This window comes from Cervus canadensis, chromosome 22 (genome assembly GCF_019320065.1).
Source record: "Cervus canadensis isolate Bull #8, Minnesota chromosome 22, ASM1932006v1, whole genome shotgun sequence".
NCBI lineage: Eukaryota > Metazoa > Chordata > Mammalia > Artiodactyla > Cervidae > Cervus > Cervus canadensis.
In genome coordinates this window covers 47374523-47393508 of record NC_057407.1, presented here as the reverse complement: position 1 = coordinate 47393508, position 18986 = coordinate 47374523, and the positions used below count along the sequence as shown (strand labels likewise).

At 42.9% G+C, this 18986-nt stretch overlaps 1 protein-coding gene across 9 annotated transcripts in view; it reads left to right on the top strand.

The window, feature by feature from the left end:
- Positions 1 to 2487: 2487 nt before the first annotated feature.
- EXOG (exo/endonuclease G) overlaps positions 2488 to 18986 on the top strand; it is a 57599-nt gene continuing 41100 nt past the window's right edge. For all 9 annotated transcript variants that reach the window (XR_006264448.1, XR_006264446.1, XR_006264445.1 and 6 more), the window contains exons 1-5: positions 2488 to 2728; positions 4255 to 4404; positions 6884 to 7023; positions 8697 to 8773; positions 10785 to 10899. Coding sequence is in view for 1 of the 9 variants with exons in the window: in XM_043442344.1 (XP_043298279.1) it covers positions 2566 to 2728; positions 4255 to 4404; positions 6884 to 7023; positions 8697 to 8773; positions 10785 to 10899 (645 nt within the window). In the remaining 8 variants the exon portion in view is untranslated. The remainder of the gene's footprint in view (positions 2729 to 4254; positions 4405 to 6883; positions 7024 to 8696; positions 8774 to 10784; positions 10900 to 18986) is intronic.

The following is an 18986-nucleotide window of genomic DNA, read 5'->3' as shown; positions in this document are numbered from 1 at the left end:
AGTGGGCATCTCCTTCGTGGACCATCTGAATATGTTCCTGCAGAGCAGGGGTGTGTTTTGCAAATCCCCAAGACCTCCTCACGCAACGCTACCCCACAGTCCTATGTGCTTGGCAGACAGCCCTGAGCACTATTTTTGTAAGTGAAGCAGAGAAACCCAGAAGAAACGTTATACTCAGGACTGCTGCGGAATACAAGTGCTGCCATTTCCAAACATGGTTGAGTACCCGGGTCACTTGCTGAGCTTTAAAAAAAAAATAAAAAAGTGATGGAACACCTCGCCAGATGTGAACCAGCAAGTCAGGTCTTTTGTTTTGGAGTTAACCTCACTAGATGCAAACATGGTTCCCTGCTAATAAAATAATTATAGTCTCTTCTACCTAATAAAGCAGGAAAGACTCAGAAATCACCTCACTGCTTTCTGCAGTAAGATAAAAGATTTTTTTTGGCCTGTGACTAGCACTTGCTAAGTGTGGAGAAACAACTGCTTTGAATCCTTCTGGTGGGGTCAGTGCATTTTTATTCACTTTATTATGAAGATTAAATAACTTGCTTGGAACACTTGGGAACAATTTTTGATGAAGGGAGGGGCCGTTTATTTAGGAACCACCTGTTCAGTTTTGGGTCCATTTTGTCCTTTTAAGTGTTAGGAAGTTCACCTTTTATCAGTGAGTGTCCTTAATCATGAGAAGGAGAAGAAGACGAAAGGCTAATAATGTTTTTGAATAAAGACCTTGGTGCTAACAACATTGGAAGTTTGGACTGCAGGGGCCATCTGGTTGCTTTCTCTTCAGCAAAGGAATTTTTTTCAGTTAAAAAAAGAAATGGAAATACAAGCCAGTTCATAAAAGCAGGCTTGCCCATAAGAGCAAGTAGAAGAAGGCTCAGGGGCCATTCAGCCTGCCTGCCCCTCCTTCCCTTACTTCTCAAGCACCCCTATGGAATACTAGAGTTCCCCTGACGACAGTTTTAAAACTACTAGTCCTTCGTTTTGAAGGTAGGCCAACAGGCCCAGAGGAGGCACCCTACCCAGAGTCAGGCAATCTTTACTTCTAATTCTTGACTCTTGGAACCCAGTATGGGGTCCACCATTGTTTCCAAGTGCAGGATGTGGAAGAGAAGTCACCCACCATTCCCCTCTAGTGCTTAGCTCTGCATGGCACTCGGGAGGGCCTTAAGAAATACCTCTTAAGTGAATGTGTATATTTGTTAAATTCTGGTGGAAGCAGCTTTGAAATCTACAGATAACTAGTGCTGCCTGGTTGTATTTGTCTGGACTCTTGACTGCAAATGCCAGACACCACTAAACAAACAGGAGGCTTTGCTGGAAGGATCCTGGGACAAGTGGCCAGCCCAGCTCTGGGTAAAGGCAGGATGTGTCTGGGCTTCTTCAGGGGCCTTGGAAACAGGGGGTCAGCATTACAGACCTTCACCTATGTCTCAGCATCTGATCCCCTTGTGTTCTGTGCAAAACTAGATGCACCTGCTCCTTGACTACTTAGCAGGAAAAAAGGCCTTATTAGGTGCCAGAGTTCCACTTGTCACAGCTTTGCTACCTGGAGAAAGTTCCAGATTCAAAATCTTTAGGAAGGTTCTGGTTGACCTAGCTAAACCAGTTAGTGTCAGAGGCCCAGGGGATGATACAAAATGACTTCATGACAGGTACTTCTGGGAGGAGGCATGGAGTCATGAAACTGTCAAAACAAGGTCTACATTTAAGTTAGCAATGGCTTCCTGCTTGGTGAACTAAGGCCACATGGAATGCTAGAGATTATGCTGTAAAGTGAAGACCTATTTGTGAGTGGGAGTGCATATAATATATCCTTTCTTAGCAAGCATTCAGCAATCTGGATTTTATATAGAAAGTAGAGCTAAAAAATTGCGAATATTAACAGCATTTAACATGCCTCAGGTTCTCAAGACACTTTACATGCTTAATCTCCTTTAATCCTCACAAGAACCCTAGGGTCTAAGAAGTATTACTATTATTAATCTTGTTTCAAAAGAGGAAGCAGGTGGAAAGTGGTTGAGTGGGAATCCAAAACCTTGTTCTGTGATTCAGGGTCGTAAACTACCATCGAGTACTGTCTTGTCCAGAAACTCCTTAGGCGGTGCAAAGCTGCCTTCGGAAGTTATGATTTGTGTACCATGCGACTACAAAGCCACGTGTCATGAACACACCTAATGTGGCGCTGGTTTTAGAATCAGATCTGAGTTGGAATCTCGGTTCTTAGGACCCAACTGTAAGCATGTGCAAGTGGTGTACTCACCTGTTAAGTGGTTCTAAAAGGATTTTATGTGCACATACTGAGCCCTCGCGGCGTCAAGCCCTCACGCATCACCCGGTCCAAGTGGACTGGAGGTGGAGCCTGCGTGCGCCTGGGCTTCCAGGTTTGCCGCCAGAGGGCGCGCGCTTGCGCTCCGGCCTCCGGCGTCCGGGAGAGCCTCCGCGCCGGGCGGCTCGAGGTGGCGCATGCGTGTCTCGGCCCCGTGGTTGCGATTGGCTTTAAAGCGGCCGACCTGCCGCGTGCACCCGCTGCGGCAAAAGGCTAGCGTCTCGGGCAAGATGGCTGCTAAAAGTTTTGCTTCCCGTCTCGGAGGGTCCCGGCGCTTTTTGAGAGGCTTCGTGGCCGGAGCTGTCGCGGGCGCTGCAAGCACTGGCCTCGTGGTGGTGCAGTTCCTCCGGAGTCGGGACGCGGAGCCTGCGGTGGTGGTGAGGGAGCCGGACGGTGAGTGTGTGGGCCCCCGGATCTCGAGTCCAGGCTGCTGCCTCGGACGGGAGCCGTAACCACGGACGCCGCTGTCGCCGCTCGCCCAGCCCTTGCTCGTCCGCTGTCCAGTCTCTTGGTTCTGCCTCCTCTCCGCACGTCGCGTCTCACCTGCCCGCTCCGTCTACTTCCTTCCCGCCGGGGTCTACTGTCCCCCAAGTACTGATCCCCACACGTGTTTTCCACTGTCTTCTGTCCGCCCCTTGATTGTTAGCTCCATAAGCGCTTGGACCGTGTTTTTTTTTTTTTTAAGTTTTGTTCTCCACCATTTACACGGCCCGGTACCTGGCACATAATTGGCGTCTAGTAAGTATAGATGAATGAACGAAGGACCCCATAGTTTTAACACAAGGGTCCCAAAGATCCGGGATCTAATGGCTGATGATCTGAGGTGGAGCTCATGTAATAATAATAGAAATAAAGTGCACAGTAAATGTAATGAGCTTGAATCATCCTGAAACCATAGGCCCACCCCCGGGGTCCTTGCGAAGATTGTCTTTCAGGAAACCAGTCCCCGATGCCAAAAAGGTTAGGGAGCGCTGTTCTGGCAGATCCCTGAGCTGTCCTCCTTTGATCATTGTTTAAATGAAGAACACCTGCTAGCCTTCTTCAACGCCAGTAAATCTGCAAGTTGCCAGGTGTACCTTATGTTTGACAAAGTAAATGAGCTCATGCTCATTTCTGCCTCCAACACGCGCATTTCATTTGCTCCTTCTGACACTTGGCATTTCGCGAGAGAGCTACTCTGGTGAGTTGAAACCTGGAGAGGTCATCGAGAGAGGGTTATTCGGAAACTGATTCCCTGTTCAGTAGGGACAGGGAATTTTCTCCCACTAGGAAAAGCTGTGCCAGTTTTACCACTGTCTTGCTGCAGCATACATCTCTGCCTCAGTACCAGAACATTGAGGAAGAGTGTCAGTGAGGTGATCTTGTTGTTGTTTGGGTTTTTTTTTTTTTTTTTTGCTGCGAGGCATGTGGGATGTTAGTTCCCTGACCCTAGATTGAACCAGCACCTCCTGCATTGGATGCCTGGGGTCTTAACCACTGGACTGCCAGGGAAGTCCCTGAATGAGGGTCTTAAAAAAAATTAAAAGTCTGTGCTTTTGTCCCCACATTAACTCTTAAAGCATGGTGAATAGGTAGGCTGCCTCCCATTCAGTTATATCGACGACAGGAGTTTTTCTTGAGTACACTGCATTGTGTGGTGCAGAGATTCGAAAATTCGATGTGAAAGACCAGTAAAATCGGGTTCTTATTTAACAGTTAATGAAATAGCTACAGTTTACTTGGATAGAATTATGCAGTTGATTTTAGGCCAAACTAGTATTTTGCTTACTCTCTTCTTTGCCTTGTAAGTAATTGCAAAAATGAGATCACCTGGTTAATGTGATGGTCAACCCAGTCCTTTGTCTTACCCCCTTCGTTATTATTTTTTGTTCCTAATAAAAGTCACTAACTGTTATTTTTGCACCCTTTCTCATTTTTAGGTTCTTCGGAAAGGGCTGTCTTGGAACAATTTGGATTCCCTTTAACTGGAACAGAGACGAGGTGTTACACTAACCATGCCTTGTCTTATGATCAATCAAAGCGGGTGCCTAGATGGGTTCTTGAACACATATCCAAGAGCAAGATAATGGGTAGGTGGTTACAAGCAAAGGCGTTGATGAAAGATCTTTCCAAATTGAGAACAAGGAGGGTTATTAATAATTTCAACCCTTTCTACATTACAGCGCTTGTAGAAAATGTTTGTATGGCTCACTAGATAAATGGACCCTGCCTGGCTGTCTCAGGGGTTGAGAGGATCTGTATCTTGACACATGAATTGGAGGCTTTGTCACAAATATGGCTGCCGTGAGCACCACTCATTCACAACCTCCACACACATTCTTTAAATGCCTGGCACTGTGCTGGGCCTTGGGGTTCTCTGAGTGACCAGAGTAGATGGTCTCTACTCCCAGGACACTTTGGTTGACCTATCAAATACTCATGAACGTGTAGTTATACTTGGCAACAACTGTTTTGGAGGAAAAGTGATTGCAAGTTGAGTTTGTGTAATTAAGGAACAATAAAGAATATGATGAGAGATTATAGCAGGAGAACCTGATACTGCTTAGCGAGGCTTCTCTGAGAAAGTGGCCTGAAGAGTGGATGGCAGTTACCCAGGCAGAGGAGCTGGGTGGGTAGCGGGATACGGAGAAGAGCATTCCAGACAGGGACAGACATTCCAGACGGGAAAGCTGCCTCTTCAGAGGCCTCCATGTGAAGAGTGTTGTTCCATTGGGGAACTAAAAGAAGGCCAGCCTGGCTGTAGGGAGGGAGGACGTGATTTGAGATTAGAGAGGCAGGCAGGTGCATGCGTCTGTTCACATGTCCTCGTGTCTCGATGCATTCCTGTGATCAAGATGACCAGGTTTTGCTATTTACTGTTAGATTGATTTCTAGGTAGCCTTTCTAGTTCACACTCCCACTATCACTGTCCTATTTGTTGTTACACTCCCACCATTACTGTTTGTTGGTTACCAGGGCTAATTAACCCTCACTTTGAGGGTTAATATTTTGTGATTTATTCTTTCTTTGTGAATTTTTCTTTACCATTTTCAATGGGCATATTCTTTTTTGAATTTTGTAGGAAATTTTTGTATGAAGACTATTACTTTGTCAGACTTGTTTTATTTCCATTCCTTATTTGCCGTTTAATTTGCTATTAATTACAAATTAATTTACAAATTATTTCTCCATTGCTTTATAGTGCATACAGTGTTTAAATATATTAAAATGAGTGTGTGTCTTCATAAAGTACACATTAACCTGCAGAATAGCAGGAGGATTGGAATATGTTTGGCCTCCCTGCTAGCTTAGCTGGTAAAAAATCTGCCTGCAATGCAGGAGACCCTGGTTTGATTCCTAAGTTGGGAAGATCCCCTGGAGAAGGGATAGGCTACCCACCCCAGTATTCTTGGGCTTCCCTTGTGGCTCAGCTGGTAAAAAAATCTGCCTGCAATGTGGGAGACCTGGGTTCGATCCCTGGGTTGAAAGATCCCCTAGAGAAGGGAAAGGCTACCCACTCCAGTATTCTGGCCTGGAGAATTCCATGGACTGTATTGTATAGTCCATGGGGCCACAAAGAGTCGGACATGATTGAGCAACTTTCACTCTCACTTTGGAATATGCATACTGCTAGAAGGGAACTGATGTTAAGTGTAAACTTCATCATAGCAAGTGAAATTGATTATAAATTTAAAAAGTTATTTATTTGGCTGCCCTGGGCCTTAGCTGCAGCACACGAGATCTTTTAGCTGTGGCATGTGTCATCTAGTTCCATGACCAGGGATCGAACCTGGGCTCCCTGCTTCGGGAGCATGGAGTCTTGGCCACTGGACCACCAGGGAAGTCCCTGATTATAAATTGACATCAAGAGAAACTCACGTGATTTAGTCTCAAGCCTGATAAATTTCCTTTAAATACAATTTACCCATGATGGGATTTCAGCTTTACTAATTTTATCTTGCGCTTAAGTTATTATTTTCCGAGGTATCTAAGAAAAAGCACTGTGTTTCATAATGTAAATCATGTGAGCTGTATAGTTTTGAGGAGGTGAAATAGAGCTAATTAGTATTATTTGAAAACAAGAAGCAATATACCTGTGATTTCCTTGATTTTAGTGTGAAGCATTTGTTTCACAGTTTTAGTAATGACAGGCTAAGTTATTTAGGTTAACTCTCCTGCCAAAAACAAGAAATGTTATTAGCAGTATGTAGAAAAAAAATCACTTAAAAAAAATACATGAAGAGCCTATATGATGATAGAGCTTTGCCAGGCCAATATTTGGGGGAATGCCAGAATCCAGAGAGGGTCAGAGTGGTCCTGGTAAACTAAAGCCATATTGCTTTTGTTTCTGTAGCCTTATGGGGTGAGGGGGACTGAAGGCAAGACTTAGTTCTTGCTAAACTCAAATGAAGTATCTGAACTATCCCAGGAACTTGAGACGTGCATGCCATCAGTAAGGATTGATACTACCTGCTAGCTGCTCAAAGAGATACCAGCTGGCAGCTTGCCTTGCTTAGCGAATCTTGAGAGAGATTTGTCCACTGAGCATGGTGTGTCTTTTTTCTTCAGGTGATGCAGACAGAAAACATTGTAAATTCAAGCCGGATCCCAACATCCCTCCAGCCTTCAGTGCCTTCAACGAGGACTATGTTGGCAGTGGGTGGTCCCGAGGCCACATGGCTCCAGCAGGAGATAACAAATTCTCAACTGTAGGCATATTTTTCGGGAGGGATGGGAACACAGGGCTGGTATTATGCGTTCCATGGGACTTGGAAATTAACCTAAGACCCAAACCCTAACCCTTGAGAATTTTCATACTCAACTTGGTAGTTTTCTTCCTGATTATACTTCTTTTCTTTGCTCAGATGCTCAAGCGTTTTTAAAGGGGTTGAGGGAGGAAAACTAAAAGCTATGCAAAAGCCAATATGAGCTTAAACGACTCACTCATTTGTATCTTGAAAAATTTCAGACCTGTAGAAAAGTTGAGAGCACAGCAAAAATATTTTGACTTGGAGAAAAGTTGAGGATAGGACAGAAAATGCATCTTGATACCTTTATCTATAAATTTTCTTAAATCATGGACAGTAAATTGCAGACATGGTAACACTTCATGCCTAGGTAGATCGTTTGGGAGATTATATTATCTAAGGATGAGGATATTTGAATGTATATCAAGTTGTATCATTATACTAAGAAATTGTGCAAATGTGTTTTTGTACAATAATATCTAGTATAGAGTTCACGTTCAGAATTGCCAAATTGTCCCAATTATGTCATTTACAACTTTTTAAAAAAAATTCAGTATCTATTCATGAGTCACATATTACATTTAGTTGTCATGTCTCTGTAGCCTCCTTTAGTTCAGGATACTTTTTCTGCCAAAAAAGGAGAGAAATAACTTTTCTAACGTTGAGATTTATTACATGAACTGTTGGTGATTATTGTCTTTAAGACAGTGATTCTCAACCTTGGATACTCATTATAAGAAGCAGGGAAGTCTTAAAAAATCCTGGTACCCAGACTGTAACCAGAGCAGCTAAATGAGGAGTCCTAGGGCGTGGGACCCAAGCATCCACATTTTTGAAGCTCTGTAGGTTATGTCAGTGTGCATGCAAGCCTGAGAGCCACTTTTTGAAGAGTATTTGGTGACCTTGGCAGTTAGCGTAGATCACGGAAACCTGATGACAGAGCCTTGGGCATGCAGGTCAGAAGCGTGAGGGGAATGAACACTGAAAAATGTGTTAGTTGCTCATTCGTGTCTGACTCTCTGCAACCCCATGGGCCCGCCAGGCTCCTCTGTCCATGAAATTCTCCAGGCCAGAATCGTGGAGTGGGTAGTCATTCCCTTCTCCAGGGGATCTTCCGGACCCAGGGATCCAACCCCGGTCTCCTGCATTGCAGACGGATTCTTTAGTGTCTGAACCACCAGGGAAGCCTGAATGAACACACAGTGGGCAGAAATTCAAAAGAACAGGAAATTTTGGTACCACTTCTGAACTAATGTGTTTATACTATACTGCTTAAATACTGCTGTGTTCCTGAAAGCTGACCTTTGTTGAGAAACTCTTTGCCAGAGACTTAACACTAGAATTCACCTTTTAGCTATATAGTGGAAATTTTTTGTTCATATAGTCTACATTACATGTATGAATTTAATAAATTGTGAAGAAAGCTAGCACGCCAAACTACTTCTTTTGTTACAGTCCTTATTCTGATGGTAATCCTTATTGAGCTTTCTGTCGGGCAGTAGTTGTGGCTTTCCTGTATCTAAGCAAATAGCAGCTGTAATTGCCTGGGGCTATGGTTTCACTAAAGAACTGGTTCCCTCTCTCAAAGGGGAAGGCATTTCAGTGCGTGTTACTGTTTTTGTTTCTTTTCACAGAAGGCCATGGCTGAAACCTTTTACCTCTCTAACATTGTGCCTCAGAATTTTGATAATAATGCTGGATATTGGAACAGGTGAGCAGGGAGAGTTTTTAAAATGTGATTCTGTGGGAGATGAGTGATATGACAGGAGAATGTGTGCCTCAGCTGTTCCTTCTGTTTTTTGTTTTTCAAATGCTAACAGGACGGAAGATAAATGCTTTGGACTAATGTTCTTTGCTGGATTTTGGGATAGTTTTCTATGGAAGTATAGACTTCAATCCATAGCTGGCCATTTTGGTCTTGTTTCCACTGGTCACAAGTCAAGTTCTGGAAGAAACGACTGGAAACATTACTGACGCAGTGGAACACTATGCATTAGGCACAGGGCTCTGTATTTTTCTCTGTTTGTATTTAAAGAGCTGCTGAGCCTTTTGAGAACATACCGTTGAACACAACCACGACCAGTGTTTGATAGAAGCTGTCTACAGTAGCCCCTTCTTATCTGTGGTTTTGCTTTCTGCTGTTTCAGTTATTTACCATCAGCCGCAGTCCAAAAATATTAAGTGGAAAATTCCAGAAATATGATTTATTTATTTGAAATTAATTTTCGTAAGTTTTAAATTGGTGCCTCGCCCAGTGACCTGATAAAACCCACTGCTTCCCGGGTTTCCCTGGTGATCAGTGGTTGGGAGCCCACCTGTCAGTACGGGGAACTTGGGTTTGGTCCCTGCTTAGGAATGGTTCCACGTTCCGTGGGGAGCTCAGCCCATGGGCCACAGCTATTGAGTCCAAGCCCTAGAGCCTGCTTGCTGCAACTAGAGAAAGCCCATGCACAGCAATGAAGACCCAGTGCAGCCAAATAAATTAAAATTTTTTTAAAAAGATAAAGATTTTTCTCAAAAAAAATATAGTACCTCCTGCCTTGTCCTGCCCAGGATGTGAATTCTCCCTTTGTCCAGTGTATCCCACCTGTTGGTCAGCAACCATCTCACTTTCATAGTGCTTGTATTCACATTACTTACTAATGGCCCCAAAATGCGAGAGTCGTGATGGTAGCAACTTGGATTGGCTGAAGAGAGGCTGTAAAGTGCTTCCCTTAAGTGAAAAGGTAAAAGTTGTTGAGTTAAGAAAGAAAAAAAAAATTGTATGCTGAAATTGCTGTGATGTAAGGTAAGAAGGAATCTTTTTATCTATGAAATTGTGAAGAAAAAACTCATCTAGTTTTGCTGTTGCATCTCAAGCTGCATAAATTACAGCCACTAAGCATGATAAGGGCTTAGTTTAGATGGATGAATTTGTACAGTAAGATTTTGAGAGAGACTACACCCATATAACTTTTATTATAGCATATTATAATTGTTCTATTTTATTATTATTGGATCTTACCATGTTTAGTTTATAAATTAAACTTTATCATGGATATATGTGTATAGGAAAAAATAGTATAAATAGGATTTGGTACTGTCTGCAATTTCAGGAATTCACTGAGGGTCTTGGAATGTATTCTCTGTGGATGAGGAACTATTGTATAAAATCATCTAGGCATTCTCTATTTTTCAGATGCTTTTGTTCAGTTATGTCAGGGGGTCTTTTAATTATTTAAAACTAATACTAATATTTCATTTTACACTACTAATAATATTTCATTTCACGCTACTAATATTTCATTGCTATTAATACAGTGTGACAGTATTTAAGAAATGCTAGGATAAACCTGATTGTCCTACAATGGATGTAGTTACATAAAAAATATCAACTTGTTGAAATGATACATAATTCTTGAATAAAGTTTGAGAACTACTGGTATAGAAAAATAAGGGAGGAAACAAAACAAAATTGTAGTCATAAACTTTACATTGAATGGACACACAGGAAAATGTAGATAGTTGTATAAATGCATGTGTTTTTTTAAGTTTTTTCATACAGCAAACTGGGAAGAATGTTGCTTATTTGTTTCTTAATGTTTTATGCCATATTCACCTGTTTACATTGATTTCTGTAATTCAGTATTCTTGTAACCGCTTCTAAGGACTTGATAGGGTTTGCTGCTTTTCTACATTTGGGTTTGAGACTATCATGTATCTTTTTGCTTTCTGTTTTTCAGAATAGAAATGTACTGTCGAGAACTGACAGAGAGGTTTGAGGATGTTTGGATCGTGTCTGGACCGCTGACCTTACCTCAGACTGGAAGTGATGGAAAGAAAACAGTTAGTTACCAGGTAGAAACATGTTTTAACATTGAGGCTTCTGTGCATGAGATTATAATCTCATTCTGTATTGTACTTTTTAGAATTATTATTTTTAAAAATATTTATTTATTTATTTGACTGCACGGAGCCTTGGTTGCTACATGCAGGATATTTAGTTGCAGCAGGCAGGATCTAGTTCCCTGACCAGGGATTGAACCCAGGCTCCCTGCCTCGGGAGCTCAGAGTCTTAGCCACTGGACCACCAGGGAAGTCTCTGTATTCAACTTTTTAGTTTCATTTATTCACAAGGATTTATTGAGCAGTTGGAATGACAGGCATAGAGGATATAACGATGGGTTAAAAAGCAACCATTGACTTCAAGGAGTGCACAGTTTAGAAAAGGAGGCAGACTTGTTATCAGCTGATTATGTTACAGTGTGAGCTGATGTATACATGCATAGATGGAGTGGTGTCAAAAAGAAGTGACCAGCCGTATTTGCAAGGGTCAGGAAGACTTCACAGAGGAGGGGATTTATTTATTTTTCTTTGGCCTGTGGGATCTTAGTTCCCTGCCCAGGGATTGAACTCTAGCTCCTTCATTGGAAGCACAGTCTTAACCACTGGACCACCAAGGAAGTCCCCCGAGGAGGTGATTTTTGAGCTAGATCTTGATGGAGGAATAAGAGTGAACAGAGGCAGGAGGGGGAGCATGGGAACTCCAGAAGATGGAGCGGTGTGAGCTCAGAACTTAGAATCAACAGCAGAGTTGTGGGATTTAGGTATCGTTATAGATACGGGCTGGACTCAAGCAGGTGGAGTGAGGAGAAATAGAGAACTACAGTAAAGACTAATCACGAATTCAGTTTTTGGGGTGAAGAAGAGGGAAACATTGAGGAAGACCTCCAGCTTGCAGTTATTAATAGTTGAATATGTGCTCAGGCACTCAGTCGTTTAGGTCTCTTTGTGACCCCTTGGACTGCAGCCCACCAGGCTCCTCCGTCCATGGGATTTCCCAGGCAAGAATACTGGCGTGGGCTGCCGTTTCCTTCTTCAGGGGATCTTCTCAACCCAGGAATGGAACTCAATGTCTCCTGTGGCTCCTGCTCTGTAGGCAGATTCTTTACCATTGAGCCAACCTGGGAAGCCCAGTTAGTTGAATAAATGGGAGGAAAAGCTTTTCTTTTAGATGCTTGGATTTTTTTTTTTTTTTTTTAAAGGTGAAAAAAAAATTTTTTTTTTAACATGCATGACATTTGAGAACTTTATGGATTAAAGGAAAGGGAGAATGAAGATATATGCCAGTGTGATCAGTGGTGTGAGAGAGGTAGACTGCTCCTGCTGATGGGTGAGATGAAGGATTCTGCCAAGAGGGTGGCTGAGTCGATGTACTGTGAGATGTACCGCGTGCCCAGGAACGAAGTGGGGTAAGGAGGAATAAGAGAAGTGATCGAGTCAGTAAACCGAGATTGAAGGACTTCCTGGGAAGCCAAAGAGTGGGTGTGTTTGGAGGGAGCAGATGTTTGGTAGATGCCACCTGTTAGGTTACATAGTTACTTAAGGCGGTCTCTGATAAAACTGAATGACCTGAGAAACAGTTAGGAAAATAAAAACAACTTTAGGGTATATGCTGTCCCCCGTGACTGGCTTTTGATCAGCCTGTCTGGCTCTGAGGAGCAGTGATGTGTGGGTCTATAAGGTGTCCACAGAGGTGTCACACGCTCAGAGTGTTCCAGAAGTGCTTGTGGGAGTGAAGGAGTGGCAACAGAGACTTCCTGATAAACTGTACCTGTGGTGTGTCACGCTGAGAGGGACACAGTATCACCTCTGGTATTTCTGCCCAAGATGCATACTGTTGAGTGTCCCCATGCGGAAGTATTAGGCAAACCCCAACTGAGGGGCATGCCATGAAATAGCTGACTCACATTCTTCAAAAATGTTAGTGTCCTCCAAGACAGAGGCATGTCCTCAAAGACAGAGGCTTGAGATAGTAACCGTTCAAAATGAATGGAGACTAAAGACTAAAATACATGAAATAAAATGCATTGTGTTATCTTAGATCAGATCCTAGATCAGAAAAACAAAAGTTGCTGAATAAGACTTTATTTGGACAACTGGTAACATTTAAGGTCTGTAGGTTAGATAATTATATTTTATCAGTGTTAAATTTCCTGACTTTGATTATTGTACTTTGATTATGTAAGTGAATGTCTTTGCTCTTAAGAAATACAAAAGGTTTAAGGAGAAAACATAGAAAAAGGTTGAGTGATAAACGGAATTGGGCAAAATGTTCAGAGTTGATGAATCCAGGTGAAGGGTGTACAAGTGTTTCATATACCATCCTTACACATTTTAAATTTGCAATTCAGAATGAAGCAAATGTATATACCTCTTTAGTATATCTTTTGTATACCAGAATCCTATTACACTGGGTTATACAAAGTTAACCACTAGTAAGACTTAACCTTGCTTTTTCTACTAAATAGTAGATCAGTGAATGCCATACAGGCGTGTATAGGTATTCTCAAAGAGTTTTAGAAGAGACCCGTCAGCTCTTCTGACCCTAATTGGTGTCATGGTGATGAATGTGTGAGGGCAGTCACGGTGAGCTTCTTGAGGAGTGTACTCTGAGTAACAGTCTTGTTTTTTTGCTTTAAAGCATTATCAGTCTTAGGCCTTTTCTTTCAGATTCGGGGCCTCTGAACCTGTAACATTAGTTTTCCATGTCTGTAGTAATTGATAGGACTTATTCATGTTCACCCTGGCAAATCTTTTAATTCAGCAAATCTTTAAGTACTTGTCACGTGGGAGGAATGTACGTGGAATTATAAATGACATGCTTCAGACTGTGTTCTTGGATACTTTTCCCCTTCTTTCCTCTCTTTCACATCATGGAAGTCATCTCGCTCTCTCTCAATGTCTTTGAGTCAACAACTTTTATCCATTCTTTTACTTAATAACTTGCACTCAGATTTTGCTGAAGCTCTGAACACCCGCAGTGTTGTGGAGGCCTCGCACAACATTACAGGGCACGGCAGGTGTATTCTTAACCGCTGGACTGCCAGGGAAGCCCAGCATCATTTTTGAGATCAAACTTGACTTCAGGTGGAATTTTACATTTAAAAATCTTTAGTGTATTTATTAGCATGAAAGGAAAATATGATCCGTTAGTAAATTAAATTAGAAAAATTGTCTCAGAGCTCCCCATTTTAAGAATTGCGTTGGGCTAAAAATATATGTATTCATACAAATCTATACACGTATAAACTTGGGTGAATTTGGCTAAGGGAAACAGACATGGGAGGCAAAGCGAGGCAAGCGGAAGAGGCAGGAGAGAGTAGGGTGTATGCTCAGAAACAGTAAGTCCCTCAGGCAGTTGGATTAGAGCACTTGTCTAGGGAAGAAGACAAAAGGAAAGGATAAATAACAAGGCCCTTAAAAAACAAAACAAAACAAGGCCCTGCTGGATGGCACAGAGAACTGTGTTAAATATCTTGTTATGACTGTAATAGAGAGGAATCTGAAAAAGAATATCTATGTGTGTGTACACCTGAAACAAATACATTATAAATCAACTACACTTCAAAAAAAAAGTTTAAAAAAAAGTAAGATTTGTATCAGGTGCAAATGCTCACCCTGAATGCCCAACTAAAAATTCAGGTGATTTTCCGGCAATTTGTAATAAAACCATTATGGGTAAAACCATGTCCTTAAGAGATGCTAAGAAAGGGGACATGGCATCGCCCAGCCCTTGAAGTGGGTCTGTTCCTCTCAAGGAATAAATACGTATTTGAATCATGGATCCTGTTTCCCAGGGAATGCTTTGCACCTACGTATGGCAGTTCATGTTTTGTTTTCTTAAATCTGTCCATTTAGTATTTCCTTCTTGTTTACAACTATACTCTGAACTTATTTTAGTAGAACATAGCTAATAAAAATAATGTATTTGTTTACTTTTCTATCTAGTGACGAAGCTTTATGTGTATCTAGTATGTGTACTTTGGAGGCAGTGGAGCAGATGACCTGGGATTTATCAGGGGCCTTGTATACCTCCCGGTATGTATGTAGCTTTGTTCATGCCATCCCAGTCAGTCCTCACAAACAGCTCTTACAAACAGGTAGGGATTACCTTCTTTTATTGGAGGAAATTGAGGTTTCAAGGGGTCACGTCCAAGTGACATTGCTAGTAATTGTCAAGGGGGAAGTCCAAACGTGGGTCTGTCTCCTTGTATGAGAATTGCCCATCATTCACAGCGTTGTTCTTTAAGCTCTCATAAATCTCCAGTGAAGGGATGGTTCTGCTCTTCATATGTAGAAGCTTAAGGCCAGGAGGTGAAACATGGTGTGGTTGGAGAGGTTACAAGTGATAGTTGCTGGCGTGCAAAATAAGAGCAGAAAATGGGCCAAGAGGAGGATTCCTTCTAGCCAGGCAGAAATGTCTGCTAGAATATGTAGGAAAGAACTGCAGCGTCATAGGACTGGAGTGAACGTGAGCCCGCGGGAAGATGAGAGGCAGTGATTTTATCAGAAGTGAGTCATCTGACAGCTCTAATCACAATCACCCCCTTTATTATAGCTTAGGTCAGCCATGTGCCTATTTCAAGAAGAGATAGAATCCAGGCAAATGAAACATACCTGAATATTCCAGCCTGAACATTGTAATTGTCCTGGCAAGAAAGTGAGCTTTAGATTTGACGGCTCAGCAGTGGTGGTGTCCTGTGAGAAGTGCTTAATAGTCTTTTTTTCTTCTACAGCATTATCCAAACTTCCACTAATTCCAGGAGGGGGAGGAAATTGAAAATAATGCCTTCAGAGATTTCGAGGTGTCAGCTGATGTGATCAGCAATTGTTTTTTTAAATTTATTTTAGCTTTATGCAGTCTTAATTTCTTTATCTATTTAATTGAAATCAGCTCTTTTATTGGATAAATATTTCCTTATGGAACTTCCCTGGGTGGATTCAGTGGTTAAGACTCCCATGTTTCCAATGCAGGGGGCACGGGTTCAATCCCTGATCAGGGAACTAGGATCCTGCACGCCATGTGATGAGGCCAAAATAAATAAATAATAATAATAAAGTCTTGGGAACTTCCTGGTGGTCTAGTAGTTAGGGCTCAGCGCTCTCACTGCCACAGGCTGGGGTCAAAAAGTAAATAAAAATAAAAGTCTTATTTAAAAACCAAGCAAATCTATAAATATATATATTTCCTTACCCCCATCCTAAATCACTCAGCAGAAGTGACCGTCTGGGAAGATGTGCTTGTTCCACTGGCTTGGCATCTCCCGCCCCCTCGCAGGGCGGGTGCCCAGTGTGAGAAGGATGGTCTCCTGGGGTTTGAGCGTCCAAAGTAGCTTCACAGGTAGCACACGGGGCGGCCACACCCGTTGACTCCCCACCCCGTGACTCTCTTGCTTCTTGTCCCTCTGTCCGCTCAGGTCAGGATTCCCTGTTTATCACACCATCATGGTCTCTTTCTTTCACTTGATTAGTCTGACTTTGTTTTAAGGGCTTCATCTCTTGATGTGTCTAACAGTTTTATTTTTGGAATGTCTTTTTATTGTCTTACCGAGGGAATGTAACCAGATACATTACATCTGTCTGAGTCTTGCCGGTACATGTTTTTTCCCTGTGATGCTGTGCTTATGACATGAGAGAGCAGGTTTAGTCTGGGTGGTGTTTGTGGCCAGTCTCTCTGGCACAGAGTCAGCGTGAAGGCCCAGCTTTGTGTGTGTGGAGTTAGTTGGGGGTGAGACGGGGGAGCAAATTGTCATCTCCAACTCTTGGGTGGGAAGAAACAAGCTCAGGCCGGCAGGTATGGAAACGTATCTCAGGTCATGAGTGAGTGCCAGCTTTCTGATTATATAGTATTTTCTTGTCACTCCCGGTTGATTTCCAGTTTTCATTACAGCCTTGACACGAGGTCAGTGCTTTTTGGTAATTTAACAGCACCAAGAATTTCCTTTGTAAAGTATTTTTATGCCTAAATATTATATGAAAAGGACTACTGCTAATTTACTGATAAATCGGTTAAGCCCTTGGGTTGTTTGTTTAGGGCATCATTTGTGTCCAGCCTACTTTCTTCTCCTGAAACCCTTTTGTTCACGTTGAACTGGTCTCATCTTGCTTAATCCCACTTTTCGCCTGTCCCAGTGCAGAACCATCTTTTGTGCCAAATGCAGTTACATTCCTGTCTCTTGAATGTTGTCTACTACAAAAATATCTTTTTACATAGGCCTTGCTGATTTCAAAATCATTTTTTCTATTTTTTTAAATTAATGTGTCTTTGTGTCTACAGAACTATTCAGAGACGGACTGCTTGGGGATTGTTACTAGCCATTTTATGAATGAAAAAAGAAGATTCTGTGACTTGCAACTTAGTGCAGGGCCTTAGGTCTCTGGGGTTTCAATTTGCTGAACTGTTCTGTTTTGGTCCCCTATTTTCTAGAAACATTTTCTGAAGGTCTTCCGATTTTCCTGAAAGTGGGAAGAATTTATGTTGTAGGTTGAGTTGTCTACAAAGAAGTTTAAAATATTTTAGGGTTTTTATTTTTTTAAGTTTTAAATTCAATGAAGAAACAATGAGTTTTCTGAATTTCCAAATAATACTGGTTCCTGTATTAGACAAGTTAAACATGTTTACTTTCTGAGAACAAAGCAGATTGAATCAGAGCAGATAGTGAGTGGCCGAGTTTCTATTTTTCTCTTTATTTCTGGGAAGAATATTTTACCCCCCTTTTGTTGAAATATTGTGAGAAGATCATGGGTGGAAGAGTCACACTTTGTGGTTCTTATTAGGAATTCCTGTGTCCATGCAGGTTCTCAAAAGCAGTATTGGAGGCCCCCTAGCTGGGTGAGAGTTTTTAAAAATCTAATAGAAATGATAGATTTCCATGAGTTTAAACAATGAATCTTAAAATGTCAAGCTTCTTTACTTTTGCCTAGAATTTAATGAACCAGGCTGATTAGAAACCCTGGTTGGCAGCACACGGGCATGACCTCTTAATTATTTTTGAGAGTTGTCATTTGTGTGTGTAAACAAAGTGTCCATGAGGAGAGAAAATAATTAAGTGACTGGTCTTGAAGGCTCATCATAGTGGCCATCTGAGGTCTGTGCTGCAGTGACGGAGGCTGTCCACCAGGCGGCACCAAGGATTTGCTTAACTCTTGGCTCCCCAGCTTGAAGGCCATTTAGACTCCCCTCCTTGTAAACCTTGGCGCCGCTGCTGCCGCGCCCTCCGTTCTGGCTCCTGGCTTCCTCTGCACCCACCCCCAGCGCAGGCACTGATGCTCTGCACTGACATCTCACCACATCCCACCTGCCGTGGGAACTCTGGCTGTTGCCGTCTCCCCCCGTGGGACGCTTCTTGAGAGCAGCACGAGTGTGTTTACTTTCAGCTCCTGTTACCTATTCCTTTAGTATTTCCTGCAGCCGGGCACAGCTCCTCTGAGTTGCATTCTTGAGTGAGCATCTCTGGTGATCCGTGGGCTGGCAGTGTCCTCCATCGGGTTCACTGCGGTGTGTGTGCTGGTCTGTGAGGAACACGCATCAGTGACTTGTTGGAGGGGTTATGTAGGTTGTGCAGTTCCGTAAACCTTACTCTAAGCTGCACCCTGACCAACCGCCTGTACTGATTCCAGGACGGCTCGTCACAGAGCTCGCTGCTTCGGGCGGGCCTTCCCCGCGCCCTGTGGTGGGTCATGGCGGGGCCTCCCTGCGTGTAAGCAGAGGCGTCAGGGCTGTGGGGCTGTGCGTGTGGGTAGGAGCTGGGGAAGGCAGAAGCGGATCCTCCCCAGCTGTTGTCCCTGTCTTAGCTGGGCTCCCGGCGGGGCCTGCCCGAGTTGGAGGTTTTGGTCGGGAAGGGAGGCCTCTTACCGAGGAAGGGCGGGCCTGGGAGGACCAGGAGCTCCACGCTCGAGTTGTTGTGGGGTTGTGTCATTTTATTGGAGGCCATTAAGGAAATGGATGTTCACGTTTTCTTCTTCAGAAAACAGATAATGGCTCTTAGGCCAATTGGAAGGAAATTTGAACAGGTTTCATAACAGTGTTATTTCATTATTACAGCCAGCCTACACAGGCGACCAAGATGTTTCCAGGCCTGACCATGGCTCTGGCTGCTTCG